This window comes from Tupaia chinensis, unplaced genomic scaffold, assembly GCF_000334495.1.
Source record: "Tupaia chinensis unplaced genomic scaffold, TupChi_1.0 Scaffold000410_1, whole genome shotgun sequence".
Taxonomy (NCBI): domain Eukaryota; kingdom Metazoa; phylum Chordata; class Mammalia; order Scandentia; family Tupaiidae; genus Tupaia; species Tupaia belangeri.
In genome coordinates, this window is record NW_006159915.1 from 3,967,852 (window position 1) to 3,992,342 (window position 24,491).

Sequence of the window (24,491 nt, forward strand, 5' to 3'; positions counted from 1 at the left end):
AGAGCCTTCTGACTAAGGAATGAATGAGCTCCCCTGGGACTATTTTATAAGGGCACTCATCCCATTTATCAGGGCAGATATGATCACGTCTCAAAGTCCCCACCTCCTAATGCCATTACTTTAAGGGGTAGGATTTTGACAAGAGAATTTTGGGTGAACACAAGCATCCAGAGCATAGCAACCGTCTTCCCTATCCTTTCATCTTCAAGATTCAAACCAAGTAACTACTTTTCTGGTGAATCTTCCCTAGTACTAGTCCCTCCCAAAGACAGATGTTTTTTTTGTTTGTTTGTTTTTTTCATGTTTTTATTTTCATCATGAATGTATCAGTAATAATGGCAGTTCTCATATTGAGGGTCATCAATAGGAGATTTCTGGGATCTCACCCACTGAGCTCATGAAGGCAGGAACTGCTTTTTAGTTTTTTGCTATAGAGTGCATGTGCTCACCAGAGAGAGATGAGGGGGGATGGTCACGCTACAGTCCTTTCTCCTCCAGTCTACTGTTGGAACTTTTGGGCACAGACATGTGCCCTGACATGGTTTTTCAAGCCACTCAGCATGGGACTTGAACTGCACAGCCAGACATGTGGGATCCAGTGCCTTCTCTTCACCACCTGCTGGCTGGTGGATGCTAAGCAGGAAGATATCGTAATAGTACCATTTGTGGAGATTTGTTTCAACATTATTGAAAAAATCAAAGTGAGGGCCAGGTATCACTCCAGTGGTAATGCAAAGCTCTGCAGTGCTGCACCCACCCAGCGAGGGCCCAGGCTCACATCCTGAGGTCTCTGTGCACTCAGGATGCACGAATGCATGTCCCCAATCCTGGCTGGGTGAACCTGGGGGTGGATCACAGCATGAAGACCCTGCTGGGAGTACCTTTCTCTTTCTCATGCTGTCTCTTCCTCTCATGGAAGAAATCAATGAACTCACTTTTTTTCATGTGATTTTTTGTTTGTTTTTGTTAGTTAACTAGATTATATTGTCAAACTTTAAAAAGATGAGATAACTATTTTCTGAGTATTTCGGTTCATTTAAATTTCATAATGCTTATAAGATGGATAGATTATACCAGAAAAATGAAAGATATTTACAATGAATAGACAGTGGGAAGGAGTAGAAAAGTAAGAAGAGAGTCTTCGTTACCTTGATATGCACTTCTTAATTGCATAGCATTTGCTAGACTCTAGGAATACAAAAAGTCCCTTTTAAGGGTTTCACACACATGGTTTCATTGATGTTCCCAATTTAATGGTAGAAGACTTCGAAAAAGATTCATATGGCTGAATAAACATCTTTCTGACTATCCAAACTTTAATGCCCTGGAATGCCACTGAGGGCTTAAGATCAAGATTAATTTATTCCTGACTTCCATGTGATTCAAAAAGATATTTTTCATTAACATCCTTGCCAATACTCTCAGTTCGCATTAAGAAAGTAGTTTATATACTTGACACGTTTTTGCTTACTTCCTGCAACATTTGAGTTACTGGAGGCCTCCACAGATGTTTGATAAATGGATAAATGTGTGAATAAGCTGTATAGTATTTCTACTTTGGACAAATTTATGTCTAATTGATTAAGTCTGAATGGATCAGTGACTTTGTCCTTTCTTTTAGATTTGGTATCAGAAGAGGATATTTATGAAATAGAGTGGTTTCGTTGCCGATTTTATGTGACAAGACAATCTTTGAAGGAGCACATTGTCTGTAAATTAATTTAACTGCTTTTTAAAACATTTCTCTTTCTCTAGATTTTAGTGCCAATTCTTTCTAATAAGAACAACCATAAATCCTGGTCCTGTTTTACTTCGCAAGATATGGAATGTCACATAGAAGTCATGAAGACTAAGATGCATATATTTAAGGGCCAAATGTCTAGAAGAACTCTGCTACCAATTCCTACTATTGCAGGAAAAATTGACCTAGATCAGAATTATTCAGAGACCAAGTATGTAATAATGAGCCATATGTAGAATATTAAAATGGAAAGCCAACATATCCCTTTAAAATCATTCTCCTAGCAAACTGTTAGTAAAATAATTATTATAACATGTCATATTTTTAAAATAATGTACAGAAACACCATTTATATTATTTTCTTTCAAAGTATACTTTTTTATTTTTTAAATTTTTTTTTTTGGAGAGGTTTTCGCTATAGGGCACATGCGTTCAACAGAGAGACAGAGACAGAGAGATAGAAAGTGAGAAATCACCCCCCAGGGGGGTTGACCATGCCACAATTCGTTCTCCCTCCATTCTCCTCTTGGGATCTTGGACACACACACACACGTGCCCGCAGTGAGTTTAAAGCCTCCGGGTCTGGGACTCGAACCACGGTCGACTGTGTGGGAGTCTAGCGACATAGCCATTACGCTAACTGCTGGTCCCTACTTTTTAATTTTTTATTAGAGTGTTTTTGCTATAGGATGTGCATGCTCACCCAAGAGACAGAGACAGAAAGCAAGGATGGCCACACCACAATCACTTCTCCTCCATTTTCCTCTTGGGATTTTGGTTGCACATGCCAGCATGAGTTTTAAGCCACCAGGTCTGAGTCTGGAACTGCAGTCAACTATGTGGGAGTCCAGTGATGTAACCATTATGACATCTGTTGGTCCCTTTAACATTTTTTAAAAAGAACTATTTATTTAATTTAATTATTATTTTTTTAATTTGCTATAGGGTATGTACACATATGAGAGAGAGAGAGAGAAAGGGAAAGTGGAAAAGCAAGCTGCCAGGTCCAGGACTCAAGCTATGGTCGGCCAGGTAGGAGTCTAGCACATTAACCACATGCCACCTGCTGGCTCCTTTAACAATTTTTTAACATTAGAAAAATGTCAATGACAGAATACCATAAATGCCATGACTCAAATCAAGATCATAAAAATCATGGATTTTGTGGACCAACAGGTGGCAGCCGTGGTGGTTTAGGCCCTAGACTCCCATGTGGTCAACCACAGTTCAAGCCCCCAACCCTGTGGCTTGAAAATCACACTGGGCATATGTGCTTACATGTCCAAAATTCTGAGGGGAGAACTGAAGAGAAGGAATTGTGGCATGGCCATTCCCCTGGGGGGTGATTTCTCATTTTCTCTCTCCAGTGAGCACATGCATCCTATTTGTTAAAAACAAAATAACAACGGACCAGCAGTTAGAGTAATGGCTATGTTGCTGGACTCCCATGTAGTCGACTGCGGTTCATGTCCCGGACGCATGTGCGTGTGTGCCCAAGATCCCAAGAGGAGAATGGAGGAGAAGGGATTGCGGCGTGGCCATCCCCCTGGGGAGTGATTTCTCACTTTCTATCTGTCTGGCGAGCGCACGTGCCCTATAGTGAAAACCTCTCCAAAAAAAAAAAAAAAAACCAATAACAATAATAATAATGATGATGATAGTGGAATTTGAAGAATTTATATTTAGAAAACTAGTTTATAGATGCATAAAATAACTATTAAAATCCAAGGCCTATTTTTATTTGAATAAAGTGATTCATCTTTGAATTATCTTAGTAATCATTTCAATGTTCGTAGGCTGCAGTCAGATGAAAGGATAATACTCCACACAATTGAATCCGTGATTATTAAATGGTCACATCAAATCCAAGAAATTGTAGAAAAAGATTCAGTACAGTCTTTGCTGAATAGTCTTCACTCTAATCCTCAAACTGAGCTGGATTTCTGGACAATGAGAAGAGAGAATCTATCATGCACTTACGATCAGGTAAGTAGGTAGCTCCAGAAATTGCTTGTAAGTTGAATTAACAAAGTCAGCTGTTTTAAAGGTTTCACACACTGGTTTAGTATGACTTAACACTCTTCTCTCTCTTGTGCTGTGTGTTTGGTGTGTACTTTCTAAATTAATGGGGATTAAAAGTAATTTTGCGTATATGAGAATATTTTGACACCATCTGAGATAATTGAAAATATTTTACAGCCCTGGAAAAAGAATAGTTCCCTAGGGAAATGTTGAAGATTGTCAGATTAATTACTCTAGTCAACTTAATTGATTTGAGGAGGAGGAGGGTCTTCCTTGGTAGAGAGATGTAGCTTTGGAATAGCTAACTGCAGTTCTGGCTTCTTGCCCTACTAATTATGAGCTTTAATGTTCTAAAATGGATGTGAGCATTTATTCACACATTTCAGAAATTTTTTGAAAAAGAGCGAGAAATCTTATATAAAAAAATCAATACTTTTCATATACAGGTTGAATATCCTTTATCCAAAATACTTGGGACCCCAAGTGTTTGGGTTTTGGAATGTTTACATACACGTAATGAGATATCATGGGGATGGGACCCAGGACTGAACACAGAATTCATTTATGTTTCATATACTATACCAAGTATATAACCTGAAGGTAATTTTATACAGTATTTCAAATAATTTCATGCATGAATTCCTTTGTGGATATGTTCGTGTGGGGAAATCTGGGAATATGCAGAAAAATCCATCATAGTTGAAGGATACTGGAAGGGTCTTTTGACTTGGGTACTCTGAATGAACTGTGTTGTGTGCCTGTATTTTGACTGTGACCCATCACATGAGATCAGATGTGGAATTTCTCATTTGTGGTATTATATCAGTGTTCATAAAGTTTTGAATTCTGGAACATTTTGGACTTTGGATTAGGGATGTTCAATCTGTATGGTAAAATATAAACTGACTTTAAAAAATCAGATTAGGGACCAGGAGGTAATGTAATGGCTATGTCGCTGGACTCGAGTCCCAGACCCGGTGGCTTAAACTCACGCCAGGTGCATGTGTGTGCATGCCCAAGATCCCGAGAGGAGAAAGAAGGAGAAGGGATTGCGGTGTGGTGGCCATCCCCCCCAGGGGGTGATTTCTCGCTTTCTGTCTCTCTGTCTCTTTCTGTCTGTCTGGCGAGCGCACGCGCCCTATAGCAAAAACCTCTCAAAAAAAATCAGCTTAAATAATTCTCAATGCCAAAATATTAATAGACTACAAGGTTAAGGAAAAAAAAGCATTTTAAAAATTATTTTCGAGGGACCGGCGGTTAGCACAATGGCTATGTCGCTGAACTCCCATGTAGTTGACTGCGGTTTGAGTCCCAGACCCAGTGGCTTAAATTCACGCCAAGTGCATGTTCGTGTATGCCCAAGATCCCGAGAAGAGAATGTAGGAGAAGGGATTGTGATGTGGCCAACCTCCCTGGGGGGATGATTTCTTGCTTTTTGTCTGTCTTTCTCTCTGTCTCTCTGACGAGCGCACATGCCCTATAGCAAAATCCTCTCAAAAGAATATTATTTTCAACTCAAAAACTGAAACACATTGGAGTGTTAAATAGTGTGGATATTGCATGTGAGCAGAATATCACTTAATCATTTTACTACAGAATGCATTTTTGTTTAGTAATTAATCTATCTTATATTTATTGAAGTGTTTTCTTTAATTCAGCTTCAGACTCCTGTTGTCCTCAAAATGGTTAAGATCCTGAAAAAGAAACAAAGTAGCTATTTTCCTACTTTGAAGGGCATCCTCATGACTGTGGAAAATGGTAAGACTCTCATTTCTTAGCCTCCATTAATGTCGTGTCCTCTGCCTCATTTCTTAGGCTTGGCATCTACCTTGGACCACCAGTGTGTTCATGAAATGATTACAGTTGTTTTCTTTAATTTTTAAATTTGCTGTAGAGCATGTACACTCACCAGAGAAAGAGACAGAGAGAGAAAGTAAAAAGGCACCCCCAGGGGAGATGGTCATGCTGCTGCAATCCCTTCTTTTTTTTTTTTTTTTGGGGAGGTTTTTGCTATAGGGCACGTACCCTTGCCAGGCAGACAGAGGGAGGCTTGCCAGGCAGACAGAGAGAGACAGAGAGACAGAAAACGAGAAATTACCCCCCAAGGGGGATGGCCATGCCACAATCCCTTCTCCTCCATTCTCCTCTCGGGATCTTGGGCACACACTCGCACGCGCCCGGCATGAGTTTTAAGCCATTGGGTCCGGTACTCGAACCGCAGTCAACTACGTGGGAGTCCAGTGACATAGCCATTATACTAACTGGTGGTCCCCTGCAATCCCTTCTTCATTCTCCTCTTAGGATTTTAGGCACACACATACATGATTCTAGCATGTTCTCCAAGCTACTGGGTTGAGGACTCGAACTGTGCAGACAACCACATGGGGTCCAGTCACCTTAACCATCACACCATTTATTGGCCTGTATTTTTAATTCTGAATTGCTAGAGGGCACGTGTTCTCTCCAGAAGGAGAGGGAGAAAGCACTCCCCAATAGGATATGGTCATATCACAATCCCTTCTCCTCTGTCTCTTCATCCTGTCAGGATTTTAGACATGCCTGCATATACACACACACACCAGGAGTGTTTTTCCAAGCTCCAGGGAGCTGATATTGAAATTGTCTTAGGCCATGTGGAATCCAGCTCCCTTCACAGAGCTAGTCCAGCTGCTAAGTTTTTAAAACATTAAAGAGAATATGAACAAACAGCTCTTTTTGCTTGTTTCTAGCTTTAGAAAACTTGTTTTTAATTTTTCCTTTGGAAGAAAAAAATGTACATTTGAAAGGTTAAGAAATACATAAGATTCACTTTGAAAATGTTTTGATGTACCTTAGGGTTTTCCCCTTGAATCATATTTGAAAGGACAACATAAGATAAAGGAGAATATTTGGGCTAGGGGATCTGTCAGTGTTGAATTCCCATCCCAATGCCACTCACCTACCAAATTTGCAGTGCCTCTGGTTTTTCATCAGCCCAGTTGGCATACCAACGCCATTCTTGCAGAATTGCTGTGTGGATTTCAAGCAGCATTGCTTAATCTGGTCACTATCAGCATTTTGTTGTGAGGTGCCATCCTCCTCATCGTGGGACGGTGAGCAGCATCCCTGGCTCTTCACACTGCCCCCATCCAACTTGTGACAATCCAGAATGTCCCCAACATTGGCAAATGTCTTTTGGGAGCAAAATCTCCCACAGTTGCAGTCCACTAAGTCAGAGAGACCCTGTGCTTTGCAGGACACTGGGCACATGATAGGTATGGCCTTGATTAATAGAGGCTGCTGGCATTTTTTCTTTGTTCTTGTAAGACGAGCACTTTCTGTGGACGAGACCCCTACCTGAGTAAATTCCAGGGTTCTCAGAGGAGATCCAGAAATAGCAAAACAAAACAACCTCTCTTCAGTAGAATAAGGGATCCAAATCTGTGTTCAGTTAGAGCAGAAGGCTCCTCTCAGGACATATTTAAGGTTTTATGAAAGGTTTTATGAGGCTTATCATGTTTTGAGGGCACTTAGTTACCTTTTGGATATAACTGTTTAATTATGTGCTTTAATTTGAAAATGAACATTCATAAAAATACCCAATTGCATCCAGAGGAAAAATTAGTCTCTGAACCCTCTCTCTTCTCAAGACTTCATGGACAGATGAATTGGTCACATGTCAAGTAGAATAGCCTGGGGGTGCATTCCTGACTTCCTGGTTATGAAGTTCAACAGGGTTTATTTTATTTTGAGAGTTTAGGATGACGCCAGAAAATAATTCACTTCATTCACTGCTTTTGTAAATAAAACCTGTTCTTGGTTAATCAAGGGTATTTGTAGCCTTAGGAGCTAACTGGAGTCTGACGGAGACCCACTTAGGGTATACTAGAAGGATGGGTTTTTTGTTTTCTGTTTCTTTTAGATTTTTGCTATAGGGCACATGAGCTCGCCAGAGAGAAACTGTAAGACGAGCACTTTCTGTGGACGAGACCCCTACCTGAGTAAATTCCAGGGTTCTCAGAGGAGATCCAGAAATAGCAAAACAAAACAACCTCTCTTCAGTAGAATAAGGGATCCAAATCTGTGTTCAGTTAGAGCAGAAGGCTCCTCTCAGGACATATTTAAGGTTTTATGAAAGGTTTTATGAGGCTTATCATGTTTTGAGGGCACTTAGTTACCTTTTGGATATAACTGTTTAATTATGTGCTTTAATTTGAAAATGAACATTCATAAAAATACCCAATTGCATCCAGAGGAAAAATTAGTCTCTGAACCCTCTCTCTTCTCAAGACTTCATGGACAGATGAATTGGTCACATGTCAAGTAGAATAGCCTGGGGGTGCATTCCTGACTTCCTGGTTATGAAGTTCAACAGGGTTTATTTTATTTTGAGAGTTTAGGATGACGCCAGAAAATAATTCACTTCATTCACTGCTTTTGTAAATAAAACCTGTTCTTGGTTAATCAAGGGTATTTGTAGCCTTAGGAGCTAACTGGAGTCTGACGGAGACCCACTTAGGGTATACTAGAAGGATGGGTTTTTTGTTTTCTGTTTCTTTTAGATTTTTGCTATAGGGCACATGAGCTCGCCAGAGAGAAACAGAGGGAAAGTGAGAAATAACCCCCCTGGGAAGATAGCCATGCCTACAGTACCTTCTTCTCCATTCTCCTCCAGGAATTTTAGGCTCACATGCATACGCACCCAACACTTTTTTCAAGCCACGGAGTCCGGGACTTGAACCATGTAGTTGGCCATGTGGGATCTAGTACTTTAACCACCACACCACCTCCTGTTCACAAGGAGTAGTTTTAATCAAGAGATAACTTAGATTTTATTAGGCAGTCATTAATAAGAGTTAAATATTTAAAATTATCATATTTATAGCATTTTTAAGAATGCATGTTTAACTTTTTAACTGAGGTAAAATTCATGTAACATGAAATATTTTTGAGAGATTTTTGCTATAGGGTACATGTGCTCACTGGAGAGACAGAGAGGCACAAAGCAAGAAATCACACCCTTAGAGGGGATGGCCACACCACAAACCCTCTTTCTCCATTCTCCTCTTGGAATTTTGGGCATACATGCACATGCACCTGGCATGAGTTTCAAGCCGCTAGGTCTGGGATTCAAATTGGGATCAGCCACCTCCTGGCCCCATAAAATTATTTTAGAGTGTATAGCTCAGTGACATTTGGTGCATTCACAGTATTTTACAACAATCACCTGTCTGATTCCTAAATCCCCTTTTATAATGGTACTTAAAAATTATAATAATTGTATCATTATTAACATAAATTTTCCTAATCTTTGTATGAGTTACTGTCATAGGAAACTGGAATGAGACAGTAAAAGATTCAGTTGTGCTCATACCATGGACCTAGGAGAAATTAACTTGCAGTGATGAAATGTGTAATCCAGCCCATAACATGACAACATCACAGAGGGCTATATTCCCACAGTTATCATGGGGTATTGTTAAGGTCCCAGTGGTGTTTCCCCCCAGGTCTTCAGTCACAATTTACTTATGCTATGTGAGTAATTAGACCAGGTCTCTGGATGGTGAGTTACATATGCATAGTGTATAACGTTTTAGAAACCATTCATGTGTAGGTTGTAGGGTGAATAACATAAAGGGAAATCTGACAGCATCGAAGTACAGCTCTGTTGTTTTCCATGGTTCTCTTGGATTTGTAAAGAAAGTCTTAGGAGCCAGGTGATGGCCCAGCAATTATACAACCAGACTTACATGGGAAATGTCCTGGGTTTGTGTCCCAGGACCTCCCAGTGCATGCTGGGAAAACATCTACATGCACCTGACCCAGGCTGGCTGAGACAGAGTTGATCATGGTGTGAGGACCTTGTGCAGGGGGCACCTGTTTCTCTGTGTGTCTCTCTTTCATGGAAGAAATAAACCTCAAAAACGTTCTTTTAGAAAAAAGAGGCTACATCACATGAATGATGGTTCTCTTTCATTTCAGCTCTTCTTGAAGCCCAAGATGTGGAACTTTATCTGAGACCTCTGAGGAAACACATTCAGTCTCTCCAGGAGACGGAATTCCCACAGATGCGCATATTAATCGCCCCATTGTTTCATACCATCTGTCTGATCTGGAGTCATTCCAAATTTTATAATACCCCTGCTCGGGTTATAGTTTTATTGCAAGAGTTTTGTAACCTCTTCATTGACCAGGTATGAAGCATTAAAAAATAGCAACAGTAAGAATCACTGCTGTGAGGTAGATTTTATTGATCTAGTGAAGACTAAGTATTTCAAGTACCATTTTCTTGTTTATTTTTTTGGAAAGGACTTTTATGGCAATAAAGGCTACATGATAAGGGAATTCTGGGAATTACTGCCAAAGAACAAGTTGGATGCAGCTAAAGAACAAGTTGTTGCCCCATTTTGTTTCGTAGTCCACTTCCAAAGAGATGTAAGGCAGCTTCCAATAAAATATGCATAGTATCATCTTCGTAGTCTTGCCTTTGGTTTCCACAGGAACACTGGCTGAAGTACTTTGGGAAAGTAAAGAGAATCCAGGACCAGCAAATGGCATAATAGTTATGTTGTTGGACTTCCATGTAGTTTACTGTGGTTCGAGTCCTGGACCTGGTGGCTTAAAAATCATGCCACGTGCCTATGCATGCATGCTCAAGATCCCAACATGACAATGGAGGAGAAGGAATTGCAGCATGGTCTTCCCACTGGAGTGGGGGTGATTTCTTGCTTGCTTTCTTTGTCTCTCTGGCTAGTGTATGTACCCTATAGCAAAAATCTCTCTCAAAAAAAGAAAAACTTAAGAAAATCTGTCATAAGGATCATCTTCAAATAATAATAGTAGGATTGTATTGAAAGAATTCTAATTAATTGCTGTTGTTTAAAAGTCTCCTATCATTATTTCTCTACTCCTTACTTAACTTGTAAAGTGTTATAAAAACAGTAATGGGACTAGCAGATGGCATAATGGTTATGTTGCTGGACTCCCATATGGCTAACTATGGTTTGAATCCCAGACCTGGCAGCTTAAAAATCACACCAGGAATGTGTGTGTGTGTGTGCATGCCCAAAATCCCTAGAAGAGAATGGAGAAGGGATTATGGTGTGGCCATCCCCCCTCCAGGGGGTGATTTCTTGCTTTCTGTCCCTCTGGTAAGCGCATGTGCTCTATAGCAAAATCAATCAATCAATCAATCAAACAAAAACAAAACAAAACTCTCAAAAGAAAACAAAAAATAAAACTGAACCAACTCACTCCCTCTGCTTCCTCATCCTTTATATGTGAACTTTCATTCTTGTGCAGTTGGTGAATATTGTATAACTTGAGAGCTAAAAGATACTTAGATGCTACATAATCAAGTGGTTCTTGGGGAGAGTCTTAGACTGCTTGGCACCCATAACAAAATACGGTAGTCTGATAGCTGAAGCAACAGAAATGTGTTTTCCCACAGTTCTGGGGATGGGATGTGAAGTCAGAGTTCCCGTAGGACCCAGTTCTAGTGAGGACTTGTTCTGGTGATGCCTCTTCCCGATTTGCAGGAGCAGGCCGCTTTCTCACTCTGTTTCCTCATTTGGCTATTTGCCTCTTTGCAAAGGCCACAGTCCTATTGATTCAAGCCCCACCCTTATAACCTTATTTAAATTTAATAACCTACAGACCTTATGTCCAGATTCAGTTGCACTGGGAGTCAGGACTTCAACACCTGTGTTTTGGTGTGTGTGGTAGGCCAGTGGCACATTTCAAATAGCTATCAGATGAATTAGCCAAGACTTGAAAGATTGTGTCATTTGCTCAATTTTCCCTGAGAAATTGGGGGGGTGGGGAGTCAGACTAGAATAGGTCTGTAGACTTGCAGAATAGAGTTTCTGGAGCATGAGATTGAGGTGTGAGTGCATATGTGTGTATTTCATCTTTCTCTACCTCTGAAGATGTAGAATGGTGAATAGGAAGGAGTTTAAATTCATACCAACCTGGATTCGAATCTAAATGAACCACATGTAGGGAAATTAAATTGCTTCTCTGAGCCTTGGTTTCCAAATCTGTCAGTGGGAATAATGTCCAGGTCGTTGTGAAGAGATGACTTAGGTGAAATAAGGTAGTTGCAGTTATTGATAGGTGTTAACAGGTCAGTTCCTTGATTTATGTTTGTGTGTGTGTATTTATATTTTTTAAAGTTTCTTTATAAAAAAAAATTTGCCAGAGGGTACACAAACTCACTGGAGAGAGAGAGAGAGAGAAAGCAAGCACCCTTTGGAGGATGATCACACTGCAGTCCTTCTCTTCCATTTTTCTTTTCTAAGATTTTGGGCACATAAATTCAGAATGTATTTCAAGTTGCTGGGTCTGGGATTAGAACTGCACAGTTGGGATCCAGCTGCCTTCCCCACTGCATCACTGGCTGGCCCTATTTATTTCTTGCAGAGGCAGAGAGAGACAGAGAGACCTCCAATAAGGTCGTGTTACACCACAGTCCTCCCCCTAGCCAGCCCACCAGCCAGGATCACAGGCATACCTGTGAGCATGTCCAGTGTGCTCAGGTTGATGAGAGCCAGAATCCAGGGCGTCCCCATGGACCTCCTGTATCGTTCAGTGGTGCCCTTCCTCTGCACTACTGCAGCGGAGTCGGTGCATGGCTGTATGTTATCTGCATTTCTGGTTTGTTTCGCTTCTGTTCCTCTGTTGTGAAACTTAGTCTTGCCCTGTTGTTAGGCAAGTGTCCGGGACCCTAGTGGTTTGGATCTCTGCCCAAAATACCATAATCCCTGTTGCAGGGCCAACAACTCTAACCACCACTTTTTCTAACATGTTTTTTTTTTTTTTTTTTTTTAAGAGGTTTTCTTCTCATTTTGGGAATGGTCAAACAGTTTCATTGTAAATGCCTGTTAATGTATTAACCCAAGGTGGCCACACTGGTGTATGGTTAGCTTGCCAGAAGTCCTGGTTACCTTTAAGCCTGTAAACCTATTATCCCTGGCTGCTGGTCTGGGTCAACGGCCAGTGTCTGCCAAGCTCCCGAGGAAATAACACATCTCTTGTTGCTTAGTTCTGGCTCCTGCCCAGAGGTTCCATTGACCTGATTGCCTTGATTCTTCAAGTGGCAGATCCTGGACTTTGTAGTAAATCTGCCTGAACTAGCTATGCGTCAAAACTTAGCAAAGAGCTGACTTTCATACGTGTGCTCTCTGAAGAGTTAAACCTCTCTGCCATACCTAAACTGTTAGTTGTCTCATTTTATTTATATTATATATTTATTTAACAAGTACTGTATAAGGCTTGTTATTTCACCAGGAAATTTTCTAAGTCCTTTACAAAAATTCGAAAATTAAATGCTCATAGCAACATTATGACATAGGTACTGTTGGTAGCTGCATTTTGTAATTGAAATACTGGTGTCCAGAGAAGATAAAAAGGAAAAGCCTTTGCAGCTTGTAAATGATGGAGTTCTTACCTATCATATTATGCTGTGTATTTTAAAATAACAGCTTTTATTTCTAACTACAACAATACATGGTGTGCTAATGATATTTGTAAGATATTTTCATTGCATAACATAACAGTGGAAATAGTCCTTCAGTTTTTCATCCTAAAATTTAGTGTTTTAATATATGCAATATATTATTATATTAATATAATAATTAATATAATAGTATTATTAATGTAAAAGTAATCCTAAAATTTAGTGTTTTAATATATGCAATATATTATTATATTAATATAATAATTAATATAATAGTATTATTAATGTAATAGTAATGCAATATTAGTATATTATAATATATATTTATATATATCATATATATAAGGAATTATTTGTTTTATTTCAGTCATTATTGTTGTTTTTCAATTTGGCCAAAGAGAGAGAGAGAGAGAAACAGAAAATGAGAAAGCAAACCACCAGGTCTGGGACCCAAACTATGCTCAGCTGTGGCGGGGGAGTCCAGTGCCCTAACCACTATACCAACCACCACATCACCCTCCAGCTCCCAATATGTACATTTTTTAAGCAGGCTTCTTAAAAAATAATATTATTATTGCTGTTACTGTTATTTAGATTGATTCTAGTCTTCTTCATTATAAACAGTATATAGAATACAACTTTTACAAAAATCCTTTTCCTTAACTTGGATAATTCACTTAATAGAAATTCCTAATATAGCATGTTTTTGCTTTATTTATTTTTTCTTTTTTTTTCCTTTTTTTTTTTTTTTTTTTTTTAAGAGGTTTTCTTCTCATTTTGGGAATGGTCAAACAGTTTCATTGTAAATGCCTGTTAATGTATTAACCCAAGGTGGCCACACTGGTGTATGGTTAGCTTGCCAGAAGTCCTGGTTACCTTTAAGCCTGTAAACCTATTATCCCTGGCTGCTGGTCTGGGTCAACGGCCAGTGTCTGCCAAGCTCCCGAGGAAATAACACATCTCTTGTTGCTTAGTTCTGGCTCCTGCCCAGAGGTTCCATTGACCTGATTGCCTTGATTCTTCAAGTGGCAGATCCTGGACTTTGTAGTAAATCTGCCTGAACTAGCTATGCGTCAAAACTTAGCAAAGAGCTGACTTTCATACGTGTGCTCTCTGAAGAGTTAAACCTCTCTGCCATACCTAAACTGTTAGTTGTCTCATTTTATTTATATTATATATTTATTTAACAAGTACTGTATAAGGCTTGTTATTTCACCAGGAAATTTTCTAAGTCCTTTACAAAAATTCGAAAATTAAATGCTCATAGCAACATTATGACATAGGTACTGTTGGTAGCTGCATTTTGTAATTAAAATACTGGTGTCCAGAGAAGATAAATAGGAAAAGCCTTTGCAGCTTGTAAATGATGGAGTTCTTACCTATCATATTATGCTGTGTATTTTAAAATAACAGCTTTTATTTCTAACTACAACAATACATGGTGTGCTAATGATATTTGTAAGATATTTTCATTGCATAACATAACAGTGAAAATAGTCCTTCAGTTTTTCACCCTAAAATTTAGTGTTTTATGCTATGCAATATATTATTATATTAATATAATAATTAATATAATAGTATTATTAATGTAATAGTAATGCAATATTAGTATATTATATATTTATATATATCATATATATAAGGAATTATTTGTTTTATTTCAGTCATTATTGTTGTTTTTCAATTTGGCCAAAGAGAGAGAGAGAGAGAAACAGAAAATGAGAAAGCAAACCACCAGGTCTGGGACCCAAACTATGCTCAGCTGTGGGGGGGGAGTCCAGTGCCCTAACCACTATACCAACCACCACATCACCCTCCAGCTCCCAATATGTACATTTTTTAAGCAGGCTTCTTAAAAAATAATATTATTATTGCTGTTACTGTTATTTAGATTGATTCTAGTCTTCTTCATTATAAACAGTATATAGAATACAACTTTTACAAAAATCCTTTTCCTTAACTTGGATAATTCACTTAATAGAAATTCCTAATGTTGATGAAAGGACGAGTCATTTCATAGCAATATTTAATGTTTACAAATTCTTTTCTAAAAGGCTATATCAAATTGCATTGCTGTTTTCAGTGTGTAAAGTTTTACTGTAAACTGCCAGCCGAGAGTATTACCATTTTCAAAAATGTGAGGCCATTTATTGGGTATGTGATGGTACCATGTTGTTTCTTAGTTTGTACCTTATAGGATATGCCTGATAACACATTTTGTGTGTCTTTTCATTGTGTTTCTTCATGTAGGCTTCAAGTACTTGGTATTCATGAACTTGATGATTTCAATGTTTTGATGAAAATTTAGCTAATCCTGTGTTATATGTAAGCAGTCATGAGTTGGCATTTTGTCAGCTATATTTGGCATGTATCCCTGCAGTGCTTTTATTTTGCATAATGTATTTTTAATTTAAAAAAGTATTCAGAGTGAAGTTAGATAGGCTTCATCTGCATCCCAGCATTCCAGCTACCACTGAAAAGTCAGAGAATTCACTACATCGGCTGTAGCCATGCCGTCCCTGCTGGCCAGTCAGTTGCTAGAGTCTCAGGTGCCCCTTTAGGGTAAATCAGGTGCGGTCCAGCTTTGTCTTCACCGTTTGCTGCTGTTCCTAATCTGCTTCACTTGTCTTCATTATGTGCTGGACCCTTGACTGGCATTCCAGTCATCTACACATCATCCCTTAGGCCAGACACACAAAAGGCACCATGTAGCTGTCACACCCTGGCACACACAAGCTTTGGTAAGGGGGCCTTTTTTTTTTTTTTTTGAGAGGTTTTCGCTATAGGGCATGTGCACTTGCCAGACAGAGAGAGACATAGAGACAGAAAGCGAGAAATCACCCCCCAGGGGGGATGGTCACGCCGCAATCCCTTCTCTTCCATTCTCCTCTCAGGTTCTTGGGCACGTACACACGTGTGCCTGATGTGAGTTTTAAGCCACCAGGTCCGGGATTCGAACCACGGTCGACTACATGGGAGTCCAACGACATAGCCATTACATCAACTGCTGGTCCCAAGGGTGCCTTTTCTTAATGCCTTCTCTCTTTCCTGTGGTAACCTGATGCTGTTCCCTGACCATTGTGCATCTTTACCACTGTAGGCCCACCACCCTGTCTGTTCCATGGCTTGCTATCTTAATTGTGGATGTCATCATCCACAAGATCCTAGGTGACAGGGAGTTTAAGTCTGAGGGTTCAGGCTAGGAGAGGAAATGTCAGGATTTGACAAAAATAATAATTCATGAAAATATAAAGAACAGCAAAAACATCTGGGAGATAGGAATTAAACTAAAAGTATTATTGATAAATTGGTTAATTGATAATTAAATGGCCTAATGGGAAATAAATTGCTTAGCAGTATTTTAGCTGATAAGACCCTGATGTGAGATAACCTGACTCAGTTCATCCTAAATCCAGTCGCTTTTTATTTGTTCTAATACCATTAATTGTGAGATAATGAAGTTGGTGTGGTCGGGTATGCTCCAGAGAGATACTGTAGGAGGCAGAAAATAATTCAGCGTTTATGAGCTAAAAGGGATCTTGAGGTTTACATAACCTATCTTTCTCATTTTATGGATCAGGAAAGTGATCCTTTGAGACAATTTAATGTCACGAAAGCAGTTAGTGGCCCCTCACTAACTCATAGACCCGTCTCCTGCCTCCTGAGATGCCTTTTCCTCACATATTCTCTGCCCAGTGTGAGGATGTAGACTGGGGTTATTAATCTAGGATGTTAAGTACTATCACCTGGTTTTAGGAAGTCTTAGCTGATGGTAGGCTGTATTAACGAAGTTAATTGGGTAGGATTATGTCATCAACATCACGGCCTGTCAAAAGGCCAGAAATGGATGTCACTTTAAACATAGGTACTTAGGTCATGGGGAGAAAGGACTGCTGACACAGAGGGCAATGAATTATCTCCACGGATTTTTAGCTTCCTAAAAAGATATATTTATTGTAAAGAATAAATACAGATAAAGCTATATGGCACAATTAGTATTACATATACCATACCAAAATGTGAACAGTTTTAGAAATTGCACGGCTAGGGGGTTGCTGGTATGGGTCGAGCATCCCTAATCTAAAAATCTGAAATCTCCAAATCTTGAAAATCTGAAACTTTTGAGCACTTACATGACACCACAAGTGGAGGATTCCACACCTGACCTCCCATGACAGTCACTGTCACAATGAGGCAAGACAAAAATAGTCTTTAAAATTACCTTCAAGCGGAGTGTAAGTGTATATAAAACATGAATGATTTGTTTATTCCTGGGTCTCATCCCCAAGATGTCTTTTTATGTATATGCAAATATTCCAAGATCTGGGGTTTAAAATGATTCATTGAAATAGTGATAGCGATAGTAAAAAACAAAAACAAAAACAAAAACAAAAACAACCTACTAAACAGTTTCTATCTTGTTTCCTTTTATTAAATCCTAGGCAATAGCTTATCTTTCTCCTGAGGACCTTTTGAAGGGAGAAATTGAAGACTCACTGGAAAAAGTACAGGTGGCCATTAACATCTTAAAGACTTTCAAAGATTCTTTTTTCAACCATAGAAGAAAATTGTCAAGCTATTTTACAGGAAATAAGGAGCTGCGACCCTGGGATTTTCAGTCTCATCTGGTGTTTTGCAGATTTGACCAATTTCTTGACCGCTTAATGAAAATAGAGGTATTCTTTTATTGGTTTTATTTATATTGTAGATGGGTTCAAAAAGCTATTAGCTTTTCACACGAGTCACATGTTCTGTATGGAAGGTGGAAGATCTCCTTTTTTAGAGGTTCTAATGAGGAGTAAATGGAACCCATGTTGTAATGATATAAGCATAGTTTTTTAAAAATTTTATTTATTATTATCATAATCTTGTTTACAGATATAAACATAGTTTTAAAAGTCTTAATTTGGCACCTTTTTTAAAAAAGAATTATTTATTTAATTTTGTTTATTAGTATTATTTTTTTCATTTGAGCAGAGAGAGATATAGAGAAAGAGAGAAAGTGAGAAAGCAAGCTGTCAGGTCCAGGACTCAAGCCACAGTTAGCCATGTTGAGAGTCCATTGCCTTAACCACCATGCTACCTTCCTGCCTCAATTTGGCATCTTTTTAAAAAAAAATTTAATGTAATTATTATTATTGTTTTTAAATTTTGACTAGAGAGAGATGAAGAGAGAGAGAGAGAAAGTAAGAAAGCAAGCCATCAGATCTGGGACTTGAACTATGGTTGGCCATGTGGGAATTCAGAGCCTTAACCATCACACCATCTGCCAGCCCCTATTTGGCCTCTTTTAAAATTCATTTTGGATTCTGTTACTACATGGAGTTTAAGTAAATCAGTGACCCTTGACTTCAAATTTACTAAGCTCCTGGAAGAATGGTAAGTTGGAAAACTATAAATAAATCCTCTCTCTTACATGTTTAATGCTTGACATAGGTATTCCATACCTAAAACATAGGGATTCCATATGTAAAACCCCATTTGATTTGATAGTTTAAACATCACACTTTTACTATATAAATATAGACTATAAAAATATTAAAGACATTTTCTAAAAAGCACATGAAAATATGCATTCTATATGAATGTTTTGTAAATACCTAAAAACCAAAATTTGGCGGTACCAGGGGAACAATTTTAAATGAACAGATCCATATGTACATATATACGTTTTTAAAAATTTTTTGAATTTAGTGCCAGCCAGTGACATGATGGTTAAGACAGATGTATCCCACATGGCTGACTAAGCAGTTAGAGTCCTGGACCTGGCAGCTTGAAAAACATCCAGGCACATGTGTATGCATGCTCAAAATTCTAAGAGGAGAATGGAAGAGAAGGGATTGTGGCATGTCCATCCCCCCAGGGGGTGATTTCTCACTTTCCTTCTCTGTCTCTCCCAGGTGAGTGTATGTGCCTTCTAGCAAAATTTAAAAAAAAATAATTAATAACTCTGCTTTATTTTTCTTATAAAATTTTCACAATTTTGGGCTTTAGTGTTGATACAACCCTTACTTGAATTTCATCCAAAATTAGAGCTCAGTGTTTTGAAAATTCTTTTTATCACTTAGCCTGAATGCCTCTGTATGCTAAATACCTGCCAAAGGGCATTTCGGTGTCCCTTTCCTAACTGTAGCTGGTGCTCCCTTTCAGTAAAGTAGCTGACTCACTGCAAAGTGTAGGTGATCAGAAATACAGTTTTGGATGTTACCAGAGGCTACAACTTACTAGGATCTTTAAAGGAGTTGTATATCTAGCTATGATTAAATAAGGGTTGCCTATATGTAAAATCATTGTTAGTAAATTTGGAAATGGAAGTGTGTCTCTTAAAGTTTGCGATTACTATGTACAGTTAAGTCATTGATATTTATTTCCTGTCAAAGGATGTATTTGTCACCATATTGGAATTTGAAAAGCTGGAAAGATTGGAATTCGGCGGTACCAGGGGAGCCATTTTAAATGAACAGATCCATGAGATGAATGAAGCATTTATGGAACTCTGTGAAGTATTTAAACTGAGCACTTATGACCCATCTGATTGCAGTAACATGGTAACGTACCTTTGCATTTTCATTTCATAGAATCTTACCATTTTAAAGCTGAAGAGGAGGGCAGGTCCCAAGGATAATTGGTATCATCTGGCCCAAATGTGGTAGGATGAAAAGTAATCAGATAAGTTCCCTGAAGTCTCTTAGTTAGTTAGTGATCAGGGATCAGTTTTGGGCCTTTGCATTTACAGTTTAGAACTGTCTAAATGACTGTTCACCTCAGTCTTGATTTGTTTCTTGTTTGTACACATTGAAAAGGAACTGAGAGACCTGTAGGTGGTGTGGTAGTTAAGGGGCTGGGCTCCCACATGGCTGGCAGTGGTTCAAATCCCAGACCTGGCAGCTTGAAGATCATACTAGGTACATATGCATGTGTGTCCAAAATCCCAGGAAGAGAATGGAGAAGGGATTGTAACTTCGTCATCCCTTCCAGGGAGTGATTTCTTTTCTTTCTTTTTTTTGGGGGGGTGGGGGTGGGGGTGGGGGGAGAGGTTTTTGCTACAGGGTGCATGCACTCGCCAGACAGACAGAGAGAGACATAGAGACAGAAAGCAAGAAATCATCCCCTAGGGGGGCTGGTCACGCCGCAATCCCTTCTCCTCCATTCTCCTCTCTGGATCTTGGGCACACACGCACACACGTGAGCATAAGCACCCTATGGACAAAAAAAAAAAAGGAACTTCTACAGTAATTCATTTTGATCTGATTATCCAATATCCATTTAACTTGTTTTATTTTAGTATTTTCCTGAATCACTGGATACTTTTTTGGTCTATTCAAAAATTTCCATTCACTCATTCATTATTAACATTTATATTGTTTCTCATTTTTGTTATGCTTTAGAGCTATTTATAATTTCATATGTTCAGTCACAGGAAATTGGAAGCTTCCAGATTTGAGCTGCTTCCATTTTCTGTCACTTCCAGCCTATTGGTAGCCAAGGAACTACCTGTGAACATCCTTGCTAGATAAAAAATAGCTTCAGGTTAGTGATTTGCCAAGAACAGTGAAGGCCAATTAAAAAAATGATAATAAAGATTTAGCTCTTGTGTTCATTATTTTATACCAAATGTGAACTTATTCAACATTGTATTTATATTTGGCTATGGTGAGTGACTCCCTGTGAAGTTGGTGGACAACTAGAAGGGACCCAGGATTGTGATGACGAATAATCTGAGCTTGTACCCAGAGACTTGGGAGGGGCCTGGAACCCGGAAGGTATTCAGTAAGTGTGTCCAGAATGGGACTTCTGGGGAGCTGTGGCTTAACCCGCCCAGATGAACCTCTGAAGGAGGAGTATGAGATCAGGCCTGCAATAGACCCTCAGGCCTTGGAGTTACAGGAGAGGCGTGATTTCCCCAGGTTTTCAGATTTGCCAGCATTAAATAACTTGGCCAGTTTTAACTGATGTCACTGCCTCGGCCTTGCCAGAGGTCCTAATTTTAGCTCTGTGTCTGCCCAAAACCTGCACATTCACAAACATGTAGGAACAGAAAATTCAGTTGCTCTTTACATATAAGAGTTTCTTTTGGAGGCCGATTTCCATCTCTAAAGCTATTCTGGTGACACTAGACTCAGTGTCTTGGCTTTGCTTATGTTCTGTGGCATTTCTTGATTAAATAAAATTCTTCAGATAGCTAAGCAAAGATGGCAGCTATTCTTGAGTGTAACTGCTTGGCTCCGCTTGGTCTCTGTTTATCATAACCAATTAATATTTACTGAGCAAGTGCTAAGTGCCAGGCAGGCGTTTTGCCAACACCTTCCCACTCACTCCTGCTTAAGTTTCCCTATAACCCTGTAAGTGGCCTCAATGATATTTATGACGAGTTAAGTTAATCACCTGAGATTATACTTTTCCAGGTGGTGGAACAGACTCAAATCTGGAACTCTCAACCCTAAACCCTATCTTCTTTTCCTTGTGCCACTCTGATTCTTCCTATTTATTTCTCTCAATGCATCCTCATTGAAATGACAGGAATGAATTTATCCAGGGAGCTCACCTAAAGACCTCTACCAGAATGGTCCAGGTTTCTGTTTGTTTTCCTGCTAGTTTTCAGTAGGAAGGTTGCTCCAGATATCTAGCCTGCCATGAACCAGAGACTACAATACAGTTTAAAAGCATTGTTTTAGGGCCAGCAGAGGTGGTATGGGAGTTGAGGCACTGGATTCCCACATGGCTGACCACAGTTCAAGTCCCTGATCCAGTGACTTGATAATCACAACAAACAAATAGTTAAATACAAAATGTTTGTTTATTTATTTTTTGAAAATAATTATTTAGTTAATCTGAACTTGGTTCTATTTCCTAGCACTAGTCCATTGTTCCTTTATCAACACTGAACTTTTCTCTCGCTATTACTATATGAAGTGTTTTCAGTTTTGGGCTAGATAGATTTATTAGTCATCTGAATATTTTCATGTTTTGCTTATTTGGTGAGATGAAATTTATTTAAAAATATTCTTTTTTATAAAGAATTATTTAGCTTTATTTATTTATTTATTTATATTTTTATTTGACCAGAAAAGGAGAGAGAGAGAAAAGTGAGAAAGCAAACTGCCAGGTTCGGGACTTGAACCACAGTTGGCTGTGTGGAAATCTAGCACTTTTAATCACCACATTGCCTGCTGGCCCCTAAAAATATTCTTTACAAAAGGTAGTATTTGAAAAAACTTAGTTCCCTTCCTATCACCCTTTTGTCTTTTCTGTTAGTCTTCCATATTTCCTACCCAAAAAAATCTGTTGTGAGTTTTTACATAATGTCCTGGAGGTATTTGGTGCACATACTAGTGTATACATGTATATATTCCTTTGTTTTTGTTTTTGCACAAATACCTTCCTGTGTACATCACTTGCATGTTGCTTCTACTACCCAGTAACATATTTTGGCAGATATTTTCTATCATCATAATGACATTGTTGCTTTTTTTTTTTTTTTGGAGAGGTTTTTGCTATAGGGCGTGTGGGCTCACCAGACAGATAGAGACAGAGAGACAGAAAGCAAGAAATCACCCCCTAGAGGGGATGGCCATGCCACAATCCCTTCTCCTCCATTCTCCTCTCGGGATCTTGGGCACCCACATACAGGCACCCAGCATGAGTTTAAGCCACCGGGTCCGGGACTTGAACTGTGGTCGATTATGTGGGAGTCCAGTGGTATAGCCATTACGCTAATTGCTGGTCCCACATTGTTGCTTTTTTTGAAATACTTGCATATTTAATTGAATTAACCCACTGTGGAATCAATGAAACTGAGGGCTGATTTTTTAAAAAGACAAAGGTTTAGTAAGACTACAGAAGACAGATAAGACAAATTACCAATATCAGGAATAAAATGGGCCACATACTCTGCAGATATCAAAAGAATGAATAGGAAATATAAAAAAGTAAACCCAAAAAGAACCACTGCACAAATAAATTTGATGACATGAAATGAACCAATTTCTCAAAAAAATCAGAATCTATTACTACTCACCTAATATGAAATAGATCATTTGAATGACACTGTAACTATTAAGGAAACTGAATTTATCATTTCAAATTCCCAAGAAGGAAATGTCTTAGCTCTGATCATTTCATTGGTGAATTCTCCCAAATATTTAAGAATTAATACCAATTCCACATATTCTTTTCCAGAAATAGAAGAGGAGGACACACTTCTGAGTTTTCTTTGAAGCTAATATTACCTTGACACCAAAACCAGAAAAGTTACTTGCAAAAAAAATAAGGCAAAACTGTAGACCATTTTCCTTCATAAATATAGATGTAAAAATCATTTAAGAAATTATTAACAAATAGAATTAAGCAGTATATAGTTTTTTTGAAAGTTCTATTTCTATTTTTATTTTTGTTCTGCTGTATAAACTTGAGATTTACCACATGATATTATAGGATACATACAGATACTATAGTGAAACAAATGAGCTTTTTTGTGTAGTTACATTTTGTGGCAAGAGAAGCTAAAATCTGCTTATTTAACCAAAAATAAGGTGTTCTTAGTGAGAGTTCTCTCTACTGTACATTAGATCACGAGCCTTGTTCATGCTATACACATCTGCTACTTTGTGTCCTTTGACCTGTTTTTCCCTATTTCCTCCCCAGCTTTGCCCCAGCAAGCATTGTTTCAGTATCTCTGTTGGACTTTTGACCTTTTTTTTTTTCTAAGATTCCACATGTGAGTGAGACGTAGTGCTACTTTTCCTTTTTCATATGGCTTATTTAACTTAGCATAATGTCCTCCAGGTTCATCCATGTATGGCAGATGGCAGTTTCTTGTTTTTTTTTTTTTTTTTAAGACTAAATAATATTCTATTAGATCACATTTTTAAATCCATTTATCTGGTGGACACTGTTGTTTCTGTGTCTTGACTATGTGAATAATACTGCAGTGAACATGGGAGTGCAGTCATCTTTACAATGTGGTAACTTTATCTCTTTTGGTTATATACTCTGAAGAGGAATTGCTGGGTCATACATAGTTATATTATTATATAGTTATTTATTATATACATTGTTGTATTATAAATTTTATGCCATGGGATGTATATGCTTGCCAGAGACAAAGACAAAGAGAGGGAAAGTGAGAAATCGCCCCCGAGGGGGATGGCCATGCCAAAATCCTTTCTTTCTTCCACTCCCCTCTCGGGATCTTGAGCATGCCTGCACATGCATCTGACATGATTCCCAAGCCCCTGGGTCCAAGACTTGAACGATAGTCGGCCATGTGGGACTCCAGCATCCCAACCACCA

At 38.7% G+C, this 24,491-nt stretch overlaps 1 protein-coding gene across 1 annotated transcript in view; it reads left to right on the top strand.

Annotated features, from left to right (window-relative positions):
• DNAH11 (dynein axonemal heavy chain 11) overlaps positions 1–24,491 on the top strand; it is a 207,696-nt gene that overhangs the window by 16,643 nt on the left and 166,562 nt on the right. Inside the window, exons 3-8 of the mRNA XM_006154490.1 lie at positions 1,756–1,952; positions 3,538–3,727; positions 5,422–5,521; positions 9,725–9,936; positions 17,642–17,875; positions 19,580–19,747. Of these exons, the coding sequence (XP_006154552.1) occupies positions 1,756–1,952; positions 3,538–3,727; positions 5,422–5,521; positions 9,725–9,936; positions 17,642–17,875; positions 19,580–19,747 (1,101 nt within the window). The remainder of the gene's footprint in view (positions 1–1,755; positions 1,953–3,537; positions 3,728–5,421; positions 5,522–9,724; positions 9,937–17,641; positions 17,876–19,579; positions 19,748–24,491) is intronic.